This window comes from Bactrocera oleae, chromosome 2 (assembly GCF_042242935.1).
Source record: "Bactrocera oleae isolate idBacOlea1 chromosome 2, idBacOlea1, whole genome shotgun sequence".
NCBI classification, from domain to species: Eukaryota; Metazoa; Arthropoda; class Insecta; order Diptera; family Tephritidae; genus Bactrocera; species Bactrocera oleae.
This window is the reverse complement of record NC_091536.1, coordinates 88,937,023-88,958,387: the sequence shown is the minus strand read 5'-3', so window position 1 is coordinate 88,958,387 and position 21,365 is coordinate 88,937,023. Positions and strand designations below refer to the sequence as shown.

At 34.6% G+C, this 21,365-nt stretch overlaps 2 protein-coding genes across 3 annotated transcripts in view; both read left to right on the top strand.

Annotated features, from left to right (window-relative positions):
• The window catches only part of LOC118681661 (cadherin-99C-like), a 383,201-nt gene extending 378,690 nt beyond the window's left edge, over positions 1-4,511 (top strand). Inside the window, exons 9-10 of the mRNA XM_070105966.1 lie at positions 3,738-3,952; positions 4,084-4,511. Of these exons, the coding sequence (XP_069962067.1) occupies positions 3,738-3,749 (12 nt within the window). The 3' untranslated portion in view covers positions 3,750-3,952; positions 4,084-4,511. The remainder of the gene's footprint in view (positions 1-3,737; positions 3,953-4,083) is intronic.
• The window catches only part of LOC106624824 (cadherin-99C-like), a 388,115-nt gene that overhangs the window by 105,284 nt on the left and 261,466 nt on the right, over positions 1-21,365 (top strand). The window lies entirely within an intron of this gene.

The following is a 21,365-nucleotide window of genomic DNA, read 5'->3' as shown; positions in this document are numbered from 1 at the left end:
TTCTTGTTATTGCTTTTGTAGCATCGACTAAGCTTTTTACTGTAATAATTTTCTTTTTATGTAAAATTATTTGCCGTTTTTGGGATTTAGCCGTTATTTTGCGATTTTGATATTAAAGTCGTTTGCCTCAAATTGTCTCGCTATGAAATGGGGCAAGCCGAGTTACGACATTTGCGCTGAGTTTGCAGGTAAATTAAACGCAATTACTCGCGCAATAATAGCAACCTTACAATGAAGTTGAAGCGAATTTTTATATATCTGAAATAAATTTTCTAAAATGGTGAGTTGTAATCATTCGTTTCAATTATATCTGCGTTTAGTGTAACTAGCGGAATTGCTTATGTGCAGTATATGCTATTACATTGCTTGAGAGTTCCTTTTGTAGTAAATTCTAATGTATATATCAATAATTATAGAATAAACTGGAGGCTGGAGCTGACGAAGTCTTAGCGCGAGCTTCGTCCTATTACATATCAGAAAGTGCTTGAAAATATATTGAAAATCAGCCAATAATGGACATAAGTATAACATTTGAAAGTAAAAAAATTTGAAAGAAACAAAAAAAATCTCAATTTCGGTTGGAAGTAAGCTTGAATACCCTTTACAGAGAAAAGCTTTTCCATAAAAACCTTGATTTTAATCGATCCGTTTGTATGGCAGCTATATGCTCTAATGAATGAATGAAGATAATTTGTTATATAAAATAGTTTAAGTATAGTATAATTTAAGGACTTGATTTGATGGTTCAATCAGTGTGCATGGTATCTATGTGCTAGAATCAGCTGATAGAACTATCCGTCAGCTGTCGTAATAACATTTTGTGTAAAATATATGTATACGAAGAAGACTTCCCTATTTGCCCCAATACTCAGTTTGATGTTCATAATGAAGCTAGTGAAAAGAGTTGCCATACTGGAACCTAGTTTGTTGTTGGAAGACATGTAGGTATAACATAGGTTCACATTGTCTAAAACAAGACCTATATTATAGAATCCATTAATTTTCAGTGTTTCTGGTACATATTATTTACTTTGAAGTCATTCGGTGATTACTCATACCACCCGTAGCACCCAGTATGAAAAGTATAAATTTTCTAGCGCTGAAATATGAACTGGGTCATTAATAATTTGTATTTTGTACGTACATACCGCTGTGAGTTTTTGTTAGTAGTCATGATATTTATTTATAGTCTCAAGAACTCGAGAAGAACTATCAACCCCAGAAAAAGTTTAAAGAACCCTACACAATATAGTCCCTTAGCCAAAGAAAACTAAAGGCTGATCACAGATAGACAAATAAAGGCTGTTTAATTTAATAGCAAACAGTTGTAAGATACAAAAAAGTACTTTTTCTGAAGAATCTTTTCTACCAATTGCTTAAATTAAGCCTCTTAAGAACTGCATCACTCTCATATATATATATATATATATCCAAAGCAATATTAAGAATATGTAAAATTTATGATATTTATAACCCCATTGACCACCATTGTCTGTTCTATATACTTACATGTATATACTTAATCGTATGTCTGTATATATGCCAAGCAAATATCATTAATTAATTTATTTTATTATCTACCGACTCTTCTTAATTGATTTCGAAGACTACTGCTTTGCAGCACACATATTTACATATTGATCCATAGATGTGTATGTCAGAGTATGTATGTATGTGCTTACTTCATACTACGCGTAAAAAACATTTTTCACTTCGCGCTGCGATAATAGCATCTAATGCTTTAGATATGCAGCATAGTATTACAACTTTATTTTTTTTATTAATTCAAAAAAGCGCACAAAATCGCTGAAACTTAACCTGTATTATTAGAAAATTTACAACTACAACAACAAAAAGTATTTATAAAGAATTTTAATTGCGAAATCGCCGACAAGTGTTTGCCGCCGCATGCAATCGGTGTCGAAAAATCAAGCAGCGATAAAATGCAACAATAAACAACAACCACTGCTACGTCACTATCGGCAAACGGATCTGGCGTTATTTATGCACACCCACTTCCTAGATAGTATTGCGACTTATTTTCATACACAAAAAAAAACAAATGAGTAATATATGTGTTTGTATGTCAGCAAGCATGTGTGTGCATTGTGCTCATATCTCCATCGCAAAATTAATAAATCTGCCTTAAATGGCATGCGAATAGGCGGTAAATATTTTCGACTGCTTGCCACATGTGGTATGCCGCATAAATATTATTCCCCAACACCTGATGAAAAATGCAAATCTATTTGGCAAACATATTTAGCAGCTACCTGCCTGCCTTTCAAATTGAAATCGCAACTTTTTGCTACGCACATCATTTTTTCGTGCCTTTTTTTATTTTTTTCGGCTGCCAATTCATATTTAAGATTTGCGAAATTTTGTTAGCGCGTAACTGTTTACTTATTGGTTCTTCAGCGCGTGCGTTGGCTTGTCGGACAACGTTTGGGCGTTGTGGTTTATCGGTAGGCGGATTTTGCGTGTTAATTAGAAAAAGCAAACGTGTCATGTGCATAAAGATGGAAAATGTGAAGAATAAATAGAAAAATAATGTTTTGTTGTGGTATTGTTTTTTGTTTTTTTGTGTTGCAACACAGCTAACAAGCAAGTCATGGATGTTCATAGTTAGCACATGTACCGTTGTATTAGTTAAAAAACTGATTTGCGAGACTTGTGTTCAAAGCTATTATTTGGCAATTATAATATTATTATATAGATTTTACATATGTTTCATAAATTGCTTGCAGAGCAGATTATTGTAATTTTGTTATTAGCAAAATTTTCATCGACATCAATAAATACTCAAAATCGTTACGGATTTCAAAATCTATAATAGCCAAAAAGAATAAATTATTAAATTAACTTTGGTATTTATTTATTTAATGCTCCAGCCGCAGAGGTTTGATAGACAAGGAGCATCCCACTTGATTCACTAGTTCTTAAACCATTATAAAATAAATGGAAAGTATTTAATAATCAATTTTTATTACAACAACGTCAATAGTATTGTTTCGTTTCGCTTGTTCATTAAAGCAGTCCACCATAAAACTCTAAAGACTAAAGACACCAACTTGTATGGCAATGAACAAAGAAAGCAACTTTACATACGCGAATATATGTATGTGTCTGCGTGTATGCGTTTCATTTTCTAACAGAAAAGGCAATAAGTAAGATTAGGAATTTCAAAAAATTAATAGGTAAAAATATATATCTTTATATATATCCTTATATATCAATAAATGCCACATCCGTCACTTGTGTATTCACTACAAGCTCATTTATTAGAGCTTTCAAAAGCGCAAATAATTTCCGGGTCCATAATAAAATGTCACGCCAATTCCACAGAGCCACATTTAGTCACAGCCATAATGGAGCGAAAGCATCAATAAGTTAACACTGACAAATGTGTGTTGGATGGGTTTCAATTGTGTGAAATGCACGCGCAGATGATGGACTATACGCTTATATACTTATAAACATGATTTATATACGTGTGAAGTTATTTTTCACAGAATTTGTTCTTTGACTTGCCCTAGTACTTTTTCGGTTCTTTAATATGTTGCTTACATTTTTTCTGTCCGCTCTTGAAACTCAAGTCTTTTTACACGCAAGTATTTATGTTCGTATGTTTTATTTTTTTCATTCGGACTTCATTTTATGATTTTTCTACACATTTATTATGTTAAGATGCTTGAAGGCAAACTGTTAAGTTCTTTTTTTAATTTATGTATTTACAGTGGAAACACTAAACAATGCTAATGTCCTATTGATGAGTGAGATGCCGATACAGCACACTATACAAATAACCCGAACGATCAGCGCACCTTCAACATCGCTAGCGTCCCGTGGTGTTATAAGCAGAACGGCACTTTCCCGTCCATTAAGCTCTTCGGGTGCTACAAGCGGCGGTAGTACTGTCAATCGAAAAGCCACGGCTGATACAGCGTTGCTGGTAAGTATTCAATACACAAGTGCGAAAATATAACCAAAATAATTATTATAATGCTACAAACAGTTTTATTTTTGCTTTTGCTAGGCCGCAACAAATATTTTATCAAATTAACATTACAACATTTTTTTCAGAATCTACATTGTTTGCTTCGGCCGGTGCCACTAATAATCATGTAAAAATGGAGGGAATTTTTTGAGAACTGCATACATTACAGCCCATCGTCAATACTTGATGACAATGAACTCATATTCTTCGGCGAGGAGGGTATGTCCGAAGTATTCTTGGGCAGTGTATTTTTCTAATTCCAATGCATTTTCTGTTGTTGTGATGCATTTTAGCATTAAAAAGGAAATGGCCATAAATGAGTTAACGCAGCAGTAAAGTGAAGTTCCTGAAATGCATTGCAGCTGATGATCGGCTAACCTGTTCGTAATTTTTTATTTTAAAGTTAAAGTGTGATTTTTTGTTCTATTATCTAGATGAAGGTAAGTACTTTTTTAGATTTTTCTCCGCTAAGGTTTAGCTTTTTTTAACGTCCAACAAACTGTCGATATTACCTTTGAATAATATTTAATAAAAATCTTTAAAATTATTTAAATAAATATGTTGTTATTATTTGATTTATTGTGGATCTAATTGGGCTTGGAAAAAAAATTAAGAAAAGGTGAGTTGAAACTAAAGCTAACTTAACATAAATATTTTTTTCAGCAGAATTTCATAATTTTTAATAATGCAACCAAGTTATAAATTTTTGATCTGACAATCATGAGTATTGAAATCAACGAGATTTGGTTAAATGTTTTATTAAAACAGAAATAACGCAGGCTTTTATTTTGATTTTGATCGGTTAGTTTCAATGCCAGCTTTATGCTATAGTGGTCCGATACGTGAGCATCTCCTTCGGGAAAATCGTACGGGTGCAAAATTTCAGATCGATATCTCATAACTGAGTGATTAGTTCTCGGTTGTACAGATATACAGACGATAAAGAGAGAGGGACCATAGCTCTGTCTTAGAAATATGCGGAAAAAAAAGTTGCTTCTTTTTTTTTTAAATGCTAATAAGAATTTTTTTTCAATATGTTAAATATCACAGATTATATAATCCATGTTCAATTTTAAAACAGAACTAAAATAGTATTTAACCACGCTCTACTAAATTTTCAATATGAAAACATGTTCAAAAGACTCCCGGACAGATTGATTGTTGATGCTTAATGCAAACAATAACATGAAAACTCACATTTCATTCTACAGTAGTCGATAATGTTTACTTTAGATGTGCGCCCTCTGTGCGGCAAGTGATGTACTCACAAGCGGTAGACAGTGACCGGTTAGTACTCGTCGTAGAGTTATTAAGTAGCCAGCATAAAAATTCCTAATTTTAAGGTGGTGCCTGTTGTGGCTTGTCCATCTGCTTCGCAGTTACCTGGAATATCAGTATGTCCTGGAAACCACTGCATTTCTTTCCAAGCCATTTTCTGAAGATAATTTACACACTGAACGATAAATACCAGATTTGAGTACATTGAGGACTACAGTTTCTGATCAGAGTAGAGAAAAATGTTCTATCGAATACCCCACAGAAAGTGTGTCTACTAAGTACTAGTAGAGTAACTACTAATAAAACGCTGTGCGTGCTGCTATTCATTACAATGGGTATATGGGAGCTAGGGTTAGTATTATCTGGTCAATACGTTAACCCATTTTTGACGATATACTATTAAAAGAAGAAAATGCCCTATGAACTTCATTAAGACATATTGACCAATATATGCCATGTAAAGTAAATCGGAAGGTTGAAAATCTTTATATTAGTTATATGGCCAGGGGAAGTACTGCCATATTTTATCGATTTTTAACACAAGAATAGTTACATTATACAATATATCTTTCATATTGATTGCTGTTTTCTCTGAAAGTTCAGACATTGGCACTGGGGTTCACATACTAATGGAGCCATGTCCCCTTTTTAAAATATTTCATACCACATATTGCCTCTTCTATTGAAATTCATTGTATCAAATACTACTTTTGTATCTTAATTAGCGGCTTAGATATGAAATTTTTAGAATTTCAATTGACGGTGTTTTGTGGGCAGGAAGTTATCCGCCTTTTTATTGCGTCAAGGAAAACGTGTACTAAGTTTTATTGAGACCTCTTAAGTTATCGTTTGCACGGATATACGGACGGTCAGATAGCTAATTTCATTCGTTTCGTTATCCTGGTCATTTATACACATATAACTCTTTATCCTCTTAGTTTTAGGTGTTACAGACAACTGGTGATCAAATATTCAAATTCTTAGCAGAAGTTCAAAAATCAAGTCAAGTGGCTTTCATTGATTTTTTTATTCCCACCCAGTGCCGAACATTCTAAATTACCACATTCGTTAAGGTTAACATCACTTATCTAAACACCACTTAACCGACGACCAGCCCCCAATAACACCACCAACAGGAATACTCATTTCAGTTAGACGCTGTCATTAGAACCAAGTGCATGCTTTGCATACAACAACAACACACACACACATGGGTAGGTAGATTGGAAGAGTTGTAGTTGGAGCGCTTTTCACATTGTTGAGATGAAGTTGTCCAACATTTTAATCAATCCGGCGTTGGCTTCTGTCCCGTCGCAAGAGCCATGGCAGTGATCAGTTCGGAGGCAGTAAAAATTTTAAATAATACCTGCATACATATACAAAGTATTAAAATTAAACTACAGCAACTTGTTAGCTGTTTGAATTTCTTAAAGTAAAGTGACGCTGACAAGATTTCAAGCTAATCAGCAGCCGACACAGGCACATCATAGCATGTCTCTAAATTGCTAAAAACAGCTTGGATTACTAAAAGTGCATACAAACAACAAATACAAAAAAAAACGTTAACTTCGGCTGTTTGAAGCCTTTTACAATTTACAATAATACCCTACACAAATACAAAAATTCCTTGCAAGAACTTGACTCCGATCACTCAGTTTGTATGGCAGCTATATGTGGTCCGAAATTCCAACGACACGACCGACGCAGCACAGTTCCAACAAAAGTCAGTTTTTTGAGGAGAAAAGGACGTGTGCAAATTTTCAAATTGATATCTCAAAAACTGAGGGAGTAGTTATATATGCGTATATGCAGACAGACGAACAGATATACATGGCTAAGGCGAATTATCTCGTCATTATATATATATTTTATAGGGTTTCCGATTTCGATTGCAAACTTAATATGACCACGGTGTATATAGGGTATAAAAAGGGTAGGAATTTTTTCTTAAACAAATAAGCAGGTGAAGAGAATTGTAGAAATACACACACATATCACCAAAGAGATAGCGTAAGTCGCCGTCGCTGTTCTTGCTGCCACAAGTTGCAAGGTGCTGGGACTCTCGGAGTTCGTCGGTATCATTAAACCTTTATTTTAACGAAACGGCAACATGTTGTGCATTAATTAGACAGCCAACTGTGTGTGAAAAGGGCAAAACGCAACAAACAAATAAAGAAATAAAAACAAAAAGCAAGCAAAGTAAAATTTTTGTAGCGTTTGAGCGACAAAAAGCGCAGAATAAAAATTTGTGAAAACATAAAAATAGAAAAGTTTTTAAATTACCTTTCAAACCATGGGTGGTGCATCGCAGCGCCACCAACGAGCTGTAACTTTGGAAAAATAATCAATTAATATGTATGTATGTGTGTTGCTTTTGTTTTTGTTTGTGCAGTGGGCCATCAACGACCATGGAATGTATTCTTTTCCAATTATCTGCTACTTGCAATCAAATGTAATTAAACGACATTAATTGGCTATACGTACATACAAACATCTGAGTGTACTGCCTCATTTCGACAGTCACTGTATTCCCAGTCATAATTGCTTGCCGATAATTGTTCTTTTTCTGATAAAAATTTTGTACTTCCTATTGGCTTTTTACGCTGTTTTCCGATTGTAAATCTTGATTAATCATCCAATTCGCAATTGATTGTTCGATTCTTCTACAAGCCGTGCCGCAGGAACCAGTTAGCCTTTATGTTACAAATTATACCGCGGGATGCTAGTTCTAAACTACAGATGATTTAATTTTAGGTGCTAGGACTCAAATGGCTATCAAAAAAATGCTCTCGCGTAATTTATTTTTAAGAATGGCTTCTACTTATATATCTTGTCTGCTTTTCAGGCTCTGCAACAGTCATCTCGATTAGAGCGAATTAGTCTTTCCTTCAACATAATATGTAATCCTAAATAGTTAAGGCATTTCTTAATACGCAAGTAAAAAATGGTGGCCAGCACACACTTTCCCAGAGTCAGTTACAATCATGCCGGAATATGTCCAGAATGATGCTAACATCACTGCATTTTAAGAATAAATTTACGTCAATACAATTTGCGCATTTAATGAAAAAAAATAATTTTCTCACGCTCCATATACATATATGTGCTTTGGTGTGCATTCCGAAGCAATACGTTGTTGCTTAACGGGGAGACTGGCATAACTTGAAAAGTTTGATTAACTAAACCATTTAATTTCAATACATTACATGCACGTTTAAAACGGTTAAAAAAATATATGCTAGTTATGACCTTATTGCAGTTTGCATATTTTAACTTTTTACAATGACATTTCGCTATAAATATGGCGGATGAATATGAGTTAACTAAATTTTGTTTGTGTTATTAATCGCAAAACATGTTTCGGATCAGCACTGTAGCTTTTGCACTATTGTTTCTAACAAGTGTGTTTGTATAATAATATAAACCGTTTTAATTTAGAACTGTCCTTATAAATTTCTACTCCTTTTCTAGTGCTTCGTTCGTGGCGATTGTAGACCACAGTTACCCCTTCCTGTGGGTCAAACCCTTGGCGGTGCTACAGGTCCTTTGACAGGTGCTGCGGTGGGCCTACCTCTTGCCGGCGGCGTGGCTCAAGGCGTTCTTACACCTGTGGGTAATGTACCGCAAAGTTTGCCTATAGTTGGAGGAGTTCTGGGTGGTTAATCATTGCTTTTTGCAACAACTTACAGTAATTTATTCAAATTAGTGTTAAAATAACTAGAAGATCGTGTAATAATGCAGTATTAATGTTATAAAATTAATTAAATGGGATTTTGAAATAATTAGAAATATTGATTTTTTTATTATAGTTTTGGTTGTAGGTTGTGTTGAATTTATGATAAATTGATATCGTTTATATACTGATTCACTTGTTTCAAAAAAGCTTCATGAAGTGGTGTGTGTGTTTCATGTCAAGAGATCATCACTTCAAAGTTCAGTTGTTTCTAGGAACGTATGAGTTTGATTCTAGCTGTCGCCAAGAAGAAAAATATGAGTCCGAGTGAAAAGTATTTAACACGCGGACTCACATTGACTCATCTCTTCTTTTCGCAAAGGAATGAAAACGGTAAAATTGCACGAGTTCAAATTGCTTCTGCATCCTCCGTATTTCCTACTGCAGACATTGTTTTCCTGTCATCAGAGCTCAACAAAATATTCAAAAAGAAATAAAGCGAAAATGCATAGGTAAAGGTCATATTTTATACTGAGGTTTATTTTTATGCAGATGACCAATTTAACTACAAAAATGGTATCGAAAAGTTGGAAGTATTATCGGTGTATCGCTCTTGATGACACGCTTGTTGAATCATTTCAATCGGATTAAAGTCGGGCATTTTCATAGCTAATCTTTCCATTTTGGTCTGTCCGCCATCAACTCTACCTCAGAGTTCCATTGCCGTGTCGGCTGGTTGTGTTCCAATACAATAGATACTCCTCTCGAGTTTTTAATACTATAGAATGTACAGTAGAAGTAAAGACTTTTCAATATTGTACAAATTAACTTGACTTATATCAATAAAGTAGCGGAAGTTTCTAGCATTTAACTTATTCAAAGTGCTCCAGCAGAGGAAGGCGAAGCTTGCTCCGCGATTAAGTTAAATAGAACTGAGCTTTCTTCGGTATTGGTATAACTGCTCGATATATGGATTGGGAGACATCATTTGTAATAATGAGCTAGGCTATTCTCTTTTTATAACTATTCCATAAAAATTATCTTCATACACTTTGAAGGTTGCGATAACCTTAGAGAAAAGCCTTGCTTCCAAAATTTCTCACCATATTACAACTTAGATATACTACTTGCAGCATTTAGTAAATTTTCGAGGCGAAATGCATAAAAGCACATTTCTCAACATTCGGATGCAATTGATATGCCAATAAATGTACTCATTCTAAGCGAAACCAAATGCAATTCGAAAATGAAAGCCATTCATGCCACTTTTTCAAACACAACAAACATATGTACATGAGTGAATACATAAAATATACAACCGATCTTTGCAACATGACAACAACTTCATTCTGCGTACTCTGATTTCGTTGAAACGCTCGGGGCAAAGCGGCGTGAATATGACAAGATTTGCTGACACAAATGAATGGCAGCGTGCTCCAAAACTCTAATAAAAATGAAAGAGCGCTGCAAGCACAAGCACAACAACAATGCACTAAACCTGCAGCAAAATCAAAATATCGGTAACAAAATAGTGGCACATACAGTTGGAACCAGAGGCGGACAGACACGCAGTCACATTCCGCGTCATCAGGAAATATTACGGCAGCAGATTTATGTACGCGTACAGCGTAATCCCAAACAGGTACAAGTTGCGGTCAATTCACGGCTCTGTCTTTAATCACCATACAGAGTTAAACGTTTTTGTAATTTGTGAATGGCTGCCGCATGTATGTGCGTGTGTTTGTGTGTGGTTTTTTGTGATTTGCAGTACGAGCTGTTGTTGTTTTTATCGGCTCATTTGCTGGAGTGTTGTTTATCTAATCAACATCGGCAACTGCGGGCGCCCAAGTTGCACGCATGCGCACCACCACGACAGGTAGTCTGCGCCGTCTGGCCACAAATAGGCAGCACTGTTTGCAAATACTCGATATGATTGTGCGAGAAACTGCGCACTACGATATATATCACTATGAACACATACAAAGTGCAGGTGAATTGAGGCGGTAGCGCACTGGACAGCACAAATTTACATACGAGGGAGACCCGATAACTTCGCTTCTCTGCTGAATAGCACCACTATCGCAATGGATATTTAAGATCCTTTTTGTTAAGCCATGTCCAGGAGTTCCGAAAATGGCTACCATGGAGGATAACAAGATGCGCGAAATAACTACGCATTTAAGTATCTCAAAACATCATGGTCACGTGTATCGAGTTGAAAGGAGAAAAAATGTTCTTATCAGGCCGCCCTCGTATACATACGCTTACAGCCGATTATTTATTTGTGGACAGTCAATATACGCGCATTTTTACCTAATTTGAGTTCATTTATTTGTTGAATTTTCGCATTTTTTCTGCAGGTGCAGGTTGGCTTAATTGGAAAATTTCGTGAAAACAACAGCTCGTCAGCTTTTTGGAGGTAACGCAGTGGCTATCGGGGCGCACTTGCGAAAGTTAATAGTTAAAAACAAAATAAAAGCACGAAACAGCGCCGTGATGAAAATGAAAAGGTGACAACAATAAACACAATGCACACGTTGTGCAGTTTTCAGTTTGTTTTCGATTTCAGCGCATTTTTGTGCAAATATGCAAATGCGTGGGCAGTTGACAGGTGTGTCGAAATAAACTGACAGATAAGTGCGCAGATAAGCTTTGTAGACAATGGTTAAAAGGATGATAATGTGTTTATCGTTCAGTTGTAGAAAATTCTTTGACAAGATGAAAAATTTTTTACTATTTAACGATTGAAGTCGTTCAAATAAGCTGGTTGAAAAGGTAATTATTTTCAATTTGATTGAAATCTGTGTGTTGAATTTATAATTAGTATAGCATAAATTGTTATTATGGCGAGTTGATGTCACTTAAAATAACAAATTGATGCTATTTGGACCATATGATATGTTATTGCTTCGAGATCGGATCCATTCACAAAACTATTATGAAACAAATTAATTTGATGATATATAGTAAAAATCGATATCATGGACAAATCAATAAGTATACGAGTATAGTAATAAGCAGATTTATTAATATACAGAAATATACTTTTGGACTCACTAGTTTATGAAATTTTTGTTTGTGAAGAGGATAAAACGATTTTTAATGGTAACAGGGTTTAAGAGAGAGGCCTTATCTATATATATACCATAAATGTGTGAAACTAATATAAAACTAATGTATTTCATATGCGGTATACTTCGTATGCTTGCTTATATAACATAAATGGAACTCTGTGCTGGTGTTGCTCTATGACTAGTAATTAATTCCTCTTTATTTCAAACAACATTTTCAGCTATATCTAAATGCAATCAATCCGTCTGATGAGATTGCAAATAACAATCAAGTGGCAGATATAACTAAACTGATGCATACAACGCGACACACTCACGCTTAATTTAAACAAAAGTGCATATGGTTGGTCCCTAAGTGGGTTCACTACAGTTGCATGCGTTCGTGGTGCTTTTCGCAAGACGCCGGCACTCTGACGAGATTATGATGGCAACGGAGACAAAGTGACGCCAGTTAATGCAAAGTTAGCACAGCGTTGACGGTGCCGGAGCTCACGTTGTCGCCATCCGAGTGGCCAATGAAACCGGTTCGAGTTGCAGATGAAATTAGCTTGAAGTTGTCTTTTTTGTTTTGTCATAATATTTTTGCGCAATGCGGCTTAAGGCATTGCACTCGTAAGCACATTTTAATAAATTAATCACATGAAATCGAGTTTGTGGCTTAAGTCTTTCGTTTGGTGCTCAGCTTGCAGGCAATGATTTGTTGAAAACTAAATGACCGATCAAAAAATGTTGAAGCTATAAGCTATTGTGATTTGTTACTGAGTCGGAGACTAGAAAAGTATTACGCACATAAATATGTGTTTATATGCAGAAAATGGTAGTATTATGGTTGTATTTATTAACTCGGGGAATTAAGTATGTGCTGATATTTATTTATAAGTTGTGCTTATTTAGCAACTGTGTAAATATATTTATTGATTCTTAATTTTTATGTCGTACATTGATATTAATTTCTAAAGTACGTATGATTTTAGCTTTACTTCTGAGTTTTTCGCAAACTGGCGGAAATGCGAAAAAGGTTAAATTTTTTACCGAAAAACCAGTAATAAATTATTAACCAAATATTTTCTTTAATAACAAAATATTAGCAAGTTTTAGATAATATTATTGAGAAGCTACAGTTGAAATTTGAAGTGAACACGTAAATTAATTTTGGACTGAGTTCGTCGCCAGTTTTGAAATATGAAGTTTCAAGAAAAACGCTTTTCTGTTCACAGACTCGAACACTCCAACTCAACAGTGGATTGAACAAAAAAAACTTGTTATTTAGTTTTCTTATTATTTAGGTAATTGAATAGCGTTTCTCTGACCCTAATATGTACGTTTAACCAAAACAAAAAATGTTGGTATTTTTAATGTCAAAAACTACCTAACCACTTGAGAAATATAATTGTCAATGGCCCAAGATTATAAACAAACAGTTTCTGACCAGTTAGATATCGACTATGTTGGCAAGCAGTGCGAATATAATCAATATGAAAGACGCAGTCGCAATGGTCAAATATTAGAAATGACTCTCGAACTAATAAAACCAATTTTTGGCAATATCATTTATGGTCAAAAAAATATGTCAAACATGGGTGATATAACAAAATTTATAAAATTTTAACTATTATTATTTTTTTAATCTATAATATACTTCCACTCTATGTACGCTAATAAGCTTGACTTTTTTTTCACGCGGTTATTTTTACTGTCGTCAACTTCCACTCGCACCTAACGCAGTGAATACATAATATTAAAACACCAATTTTCTGTGCTACCTTCTCACGCCACGCCCTTTCTCTGCAACAAAATTTTAAATCACATAATTTCTAATGTTTTCTACAATTTATGTTGAGTAAAAAAAAACAACCTTGTCGTAAAACATGCAACGCATGTTGTAGTGAACTTGTGCGACGTCACAGGGAAGATGCAACAATATGAATCTCACGAAAAGAGAACTACAATAAATACCCACGTCTATTAGGGTGGTTCAATTATTACTAGAATAGAGAAAATTATATTGTATATAACAAATCTATTTTTTTTAATAAAAAGAAAACAGTATTACAAACAATATTAATATTTTTAAATATTAAATTAAAAGATTAATTAATTATTAATATAATTCATTTTAATGGCCGCAGTGCTCCATTTTTTCTTTTGTGTCGTCATTAAAAAGTCAAAAAGCCTTAATTTTGGTACACGAAAATCCAAATAAGTTTCAGAAAACATTTTGAGATAATCTAATATCAGGTGCGTTTGCGTTACTATCAATCAAAATGTTTCGCAAAGTGATAAGCATCATGTAAATAGATATTACCAGATAAGCTTTTTGCGTCGTAACCAAACAAACACTAATTGTCATAAGAAGACTTCACAAGAACACAAAAGCAGGTTATACCAATCCAACAAAAAAATTTGTATCGCTTCGGTTTGCGGGCAATGGACCAGTCCAAGTCAAACTTTATTTTGAATTTAAGGGCTTTTGTTGATAATCAATTGTCATGTGATCTTAATGAGACGTTCCAAAACCCCAGAGTTGGAGTGGTTGAAAGAAATTTTCCTTGTTGACAAATTTTCTGTTTGTGAGTAGGGTCAATAAAGTTGAGTTGGTCAATAAACTCGGTTTGTGGCACAATGAGAACATAGCCTAATATTTTATAATAACTATTTAAACAATGTTTTGATTAAAATTTCGATTAATGAATATGTCGGTTAGGAACAATCAATTTTATACTTTAAAATACTTTTCAATCAGTGACACCACCCTAATACTACATGACTACATTTACTAATATTGCTGTGTGTTATGCAATTACTACATGTTGTCGTAAACATATTTCCGTAATTTTTCATGTAATTACTCACCAAATGTGTGTCACTGTTGTAATCTTTGGTACTAAGAACACTAATTTGAGGTTATGATTGCGTTGTTGCCGAACCAAAGGCTAAATATGGTAGTTAAGTAAAAAAGAAAAGAATATTATGTACTTGAGTAGTTAGGAAGGAAACGAGTTTCTTTGTCCCATAATTTTTGTCATTTCGCTTCAGTGTGTGGTTTATCCAATGTGATGTTTACTGCTTCAACTCTAAATTTTTAAAAGTTGATTTTGAAATAAAAAATTAACAATAAGTACAAATTAGCCTTTTCTAGGAAAAATATTCTTTTCTCCCTTTTTTCTCTTTCTCACAAAACAACACTATTTAACGCTCAAAGATAAAACGGTATTTACCCAGCAATTTCCAGTGATCTCTCTCCCACCTGCATTCGGAGTCTCACTTGTGGGTGCACTTTAAATTAACAGCTTGCAATAAGTGAGAGCAATTCACTCCACCGACGCAAATACCCACACATATACACACACATACACACACATAAATATCACTGCTCCTAGCGAAAAGGTTAACCGCTAGCATTGTAATACTATCAATCAAACTTATTCGAAAATGATTTTGTCACATAAATTTATTGACAGAAAACACTTTGCGGCTACCAAACCCGGCCACGCCACGGACCAACCATGCGCATGCGCATGCTTGCATGTGTATTTGTGTGTGTCGTTGTAAAAATATACAGTAGCAAATATGGCGATCGGGGAGCAGTTTAGTTGCGACTATCAGCTGTGGCAAATAGCTAAGGGTAAGCCACATAGTGTAACAACAACAAAAACAAAGCCGCATTGAGATTTGTACAACTTAAGCGTAAATATCCTTTTATTGCATTCGGTTGCGCAGGTGATTTGGTAGCCAGTTGTGGGTGTATAGACACAGCACATACGTGTATTTGCTGTTGTTGCAAGTGTGGAGCTGGTGCAAAGCTTTGGCAATTCCATTAACAATTTGGCGAATTTGATATGTCCACCGAAAGCGGACTCTAACGGCAGTTCAATTGATGTTTATTACACGGAAATTATTGACTTTCAAAGTAAGACACTGCCAATGCGGTCGATAAAATTACTTACGACAAATTATCACACAAATTATTCAAGCAGCGGTTTTTGCTTGAGCTTTGAAATTTTTGGAGAAATATATATGTATGCATATGAACAGATATCACTTTTTTCAATAGTAGCGAGCTTGGACTTTGCCAGCTACTTCAACTAAGCGCTTCAACCCTTCCGTTTAGGGTTACTTATTTAAGAAATTTTTCTCATTGAATTCTAAATATAATAATATATTAATTTTTTTTAATAAAAGCGCATCCAAAACAAAACTAAAATTTATATTTAGTGCACATTTTCAATAAGATTTCAATTTTAGTTTCGGACCTTACATATAATTAATATTAGATTAATATGTGTGCAAAAGTGCGGTATGGCACTAGCTGTTCCGCAATTCTGTTGTACACAAAGTTCCTATGTGTGTTGAGATAATATTTTATTTATGTCCCCAACGCTGCTTGAATAATATTATACAATATATTTGGAAGTCATACAAAATTTTAAACACGATTTTCTCAAAACTACTGAGAACTGACTTCAAACAAAACTAGAAATTTTGTAATTTTAATACTTCACTTGCTAAAACATTTTTAGTGCATTTTTTTAATGAAGAAATAATATTTTTTTTTTTCAAATGGTAATCAATTTTTCAAGAAGTTACATTTATAATAAAATGTTTTTTTTTCGAAATCATTGTATATATGGAATTTTAATCCAAAATCAAATTATCCGCGGAACTAAATTAGTTTTTGTTGTTTTCCGTTACAAGAAAAGGGTTTGAATATACTCATGTATTTATAGAAAATATATTTCAGGACCACACATAGTGTAAATTCGATAGATTTTCAACACACTTCGACAGTATGTACATCTAGAAAGAAGAGATTAAAATTTCTAATCGATTTTTCAAATAATTTTTGAGCCTCTAATTGTGGCTACTCGGTTCAATCAGATTCATCAGTTTATCTTTAAAAGCATTTTTCTCGAAACTATTTAGTACTCAACTTACTTGAGTGATTACGCGAGACAAATTATCTAATATTTACCAAATTTTTTCTACATTTTCTGTATGCAGTTCTCCTTACAGTGACCTACCAGTTTTGACAGGCCAAAACCTATCAAAATTTTAGGTAAAATTTATATTTTTATTAAAATATTGCCATTTTGAAAATTTTGATTTTCTATTCGATAATGTTGAGTATTTACGGGAATATCGAACATTGGAAATATTTTTGGTATTTTCTTTAATCCAACTTGGCTTGGCAGTCGTTCATGGAATTTTTAGCTAAAATCTTAATACACATAATAACAAAACATTTAATATTTTTTTTTAATATTTTACCTATTACTTAGTTACATATACGTTAAAGTATTCATAATAATTTATTTGAAATATCTAAACTATAATTTCACACATAATGTGTATTGCGTTTCACAAACTGCTGCACTACAACACAATTATCAATAATGGCATTTTTTCATAAAATTTATGATTCCACATTGTTAAATATGCGTTTTTTCCAGCTAATATAATGCACCAAAGTTCATAGCGTTTAAATTAACACCAGAGTTTAATAGCCATGAATACGATAATACGTAGGTTGCCTTAAATTATTCATGAGTTGACAATGATAGTGTTGCAATCTGGCAACTATTGTTGCTGTGCCCAAACTGATATTTCAACACCGTCGTGTGACCTATCACGAGATTGAGACAACTTTACGCATTAATGGTACCAGCGTATTAAATATTGCATAAACATTTGACTGTAAAAATAATCTCACGTTGGATTCCACACGATTTTTCAATCGCTCAAAAAAAGACTCGTGACCATTGGTCGAGGGAAATGTTAAAAAAATAGCGGTGCTTCGAAACACGCATATAACATCGTGACAGGTGACAGATCGTGGATTTACTCGTATCAGCCCAAAAGCAAAGACCATTCGACTGTATAGATGCTTCCAGATTAGTCTAATCCAACATCAGCTGTTCGCATAAAGCACTACCAAGCAAATTGTTACCTTTTTGTTTGAACAATTGAACACATCGTATCCATACCACTAGAACAATGCAGATTAGTAAATTCTGAGTGGTACATAACTATTTTTGTGCCAATTATCTTTCAAGAAATCTGGAAAACCAACCGCCGTTATCGTATCACTCTCCACCACGAACATGCAAGCTCTCACACATCGACTGAAATAACACCATTTTTGAGCAGTCAAACCATTAATTTGATATGTCATCAAATGTGTAGTGCCGACTTGGCACCGAATGAAAATCAAATAAACTAGATGTCAACGATTTCGACACCTGAAGAGACGGTTGATGCGTTCTGAACGCATGTTTTGGAGATGCCTCAATCAGAGTGGCAAAGAAGCTTCGATAACTGGTTCAAACTCATAAAAAGTGTACAGAACTTAATGGAGAATATTTTTAAAAGCAACAAAATGATTTTCGATGATTAACATTTGTTTTTGTTCTCTAAAACAGAAATATAAAAGGCAACCTTCGTACATTGCTTATACATATATAAATGTATGGTATGTTCGTATGTGCAACGGCGCGCAATGCAAGTTAGCTTGCATGCAGATATGCGCATAGATTGAGGGGTCGGGGGATATATATGTTCCGTGAACGTCATGTTGCACAGCTGCGGCAAAGAGCCCGTGTCAAAACGATTTATGTTCACACTTGTTGCCGCTATTAACACACATCCATACAAACACTGGTATGTACATGCAGACACAAGCTTATGAATACAAATGTACATATGTGTGTGTAGTGGTATGCATGTAGCAAGCTTATGGGTTTAAAGCAGCGGTTAATAGCCTGTTGCAATAAGCGCCAAATATTCGCCATGCGGTCATCACTTACCAAACACACGAACACATATAAATACACACATGCACATGCATGCTCTGTTAGCCAAAATACTTAACATTAGCATGCATGCAACATGCAACATGCGGCGACTTTAGTTGCCGTGTGTGGATTAGTTTAACTCATGTTTGCTTTTGTCCTCTCTTTCTTTTTCATTATTTTTTGCTCACTTTGTTGTGCTTTTGTACTTAAGCCTTTTATACACCTTTTTATGCATTAGAAGTGTGAAAAATGTGCAAAAATGCGTAGGTTGCATATGAGTGAATGCCACAATCAGCTGCATATGTTGCACGTACGATTCGTTTATACGAATGCACGTAGTACTCGCTGCAGCTCTTGTCGAATTATTGATTTTCATAGGTATTTTTGTTGTTATATTTGCATTGACGTGTAGGGGCTGCTATGACTGCTGTTGCGGTAAATTGTTGGTCAAAATGTAACGGTACCCAAGAATCAGGTCACAAATCTACATTCATGCAAGCTAACCGTAACTGGTGTACGAGCCACATATACTCATGCTATTAATTTATACAAGCTGAAGAGATTTCGGTTGGCAGATTTAATATGACAAAAATGTTACACAAGTGGCAAAAAGATAATACCACTGTTAAGAGTTAGGTCATATAGATTGACACATGTTTGCCCAGACGTCTCTTCTAATTTACATCCAAAAGGAGGACCTACAAAAACGGGGTCTACAATGTACAAAGTAAGGAAAATATTTTATGGGTGTCTTATATATACTTCCATTGTTGGTTTTTAATTGTTTGAAGATAAGTCGTAGGATGCTTAGAAATCCAAATACCAAAAGAAAAGGACTTACATAAAACCGATTTCCTTGTAGAAATCAGTTTCTCTAAATCAGATAGCAAATCTCACATAGAGCTGCTAAAGTCACTCAGATTGAGGTTAAGTACAGTGTGTGGAAGTGAAAAGACTTTGAGTTCGATTTCACACTGCAATGTTTCCAATTAGTGTGGTGATAGAATTGAAGGCAATATAAGTGGTACTCAGCTCTTTGTTATACTATACGTATATTATACTGTTACAAAACTTTTACTCAATAATCTAATGATATAAACACTTTTTATGTGGAACCAAATGTTTATAAGGTATCATATGTACTCGTAGATCGGTAATAAATTGAGGCCAGCTACAACAAAGTCAAAGAACACATACATAATTACGAGTCTGAAAGTAAATTTAGTTTGAAGAAAGATGGCTACCATGCTCTATCTTATGAGAGGAGAACTTCTAATCTCTTTCGCTTCTCCTCATATGCCTGTGAAATCACTTAATGCTGGCTTCACTAATATCTGCTTTCATGGGGTTATCAAAGCCTCCTAAGCAACCAACTGCTGTTGGTGGTGTCGATCTAGTCCGTCTCTTGAATCCACTTCTTTCCCCTCTTGACGACAGTTATACGGATTGCAGTCTATAGCTGCTGTTTTTGTTTGTGGTTTGAAGCTCACTGCTTTCTTACATGTGAAGGGGAGCTCGCCTCCTCTGGTGAGTTGTTCGAATAGAGCTTTGTTGTAAAAATGTAGGTTTGGCTTTGACAATCTTCAAAGTTGTTTTAATATTTTATAGATTAAAAAAATTTAAACTTTAAATACAACTTTATTTTTTTCTAGCGAAAATTCGAGAATATAGTTATTCTTAGCGACATAATTATTTTTATTTTCAATACTTTTAACAAATCTATAAAGGTCAACACCATTTGTAAACTTAGCTCATGCAAATCTGTCCAGATCAACGGCGATGAAAAGTAAAGTTCGATATAAAAAAACACATAATAAACAAGAATACTATAGCATGTGGCACAAAGGCGCTTGTCAGTCAGGCTATTGACAGTCGTCTACTTTGCTTTCCAAATAAATGCACGCGTGTGTGCGTGTGTACGATAACAGCATGCGCACGCACTTTCAAGGCGCATCGGATACGCATATAAGGAGGCATAACGTCGCCGTATAAGAGTAGCTACACATACATATAACGATCTATAAGTTTGTGCGCATTAAAGCTGCAAGCCAGTTTGCACGCGTAGCGACAGAGCGTACCGAGTTTATCGACGCCTACGAATCAATGCAAGTGCAAGCGCGTTTATCGACCAGAGGAAAGTTGTGCACAAAATTTTAAAAAATGAAAAGGCAAACACACATGCATATATTTATTTTCGATTTTATTATGCGTTACGCATTGCACGCACATGAGGTTTGGCAGGCCGTCCGCTGTACATTGTGTTCGACGCATTGTCCTCATCTCAATGTGGTGTGGCCTTTTACGCTTTTGAATTGTTTGCAAAATAGCGGAAAGATTCGATATTCGCAAGATAACTGAAAAATTGGGAAAAGTGGTCTGAAATCACTGCCTGGGTGTACAAACAATACAAAATGTAAATGCATAAAGCAGCATTGTGTGTCTGGTGTTTACAAATAGATATTGGCTAACGAGTTTGTAGCTTAAGTCTTTTGTTCATAAGCTGGAAGCAGCATATTCCGGCTTCTGTTTAGCTGCGTTACAAATATACTTTTGTA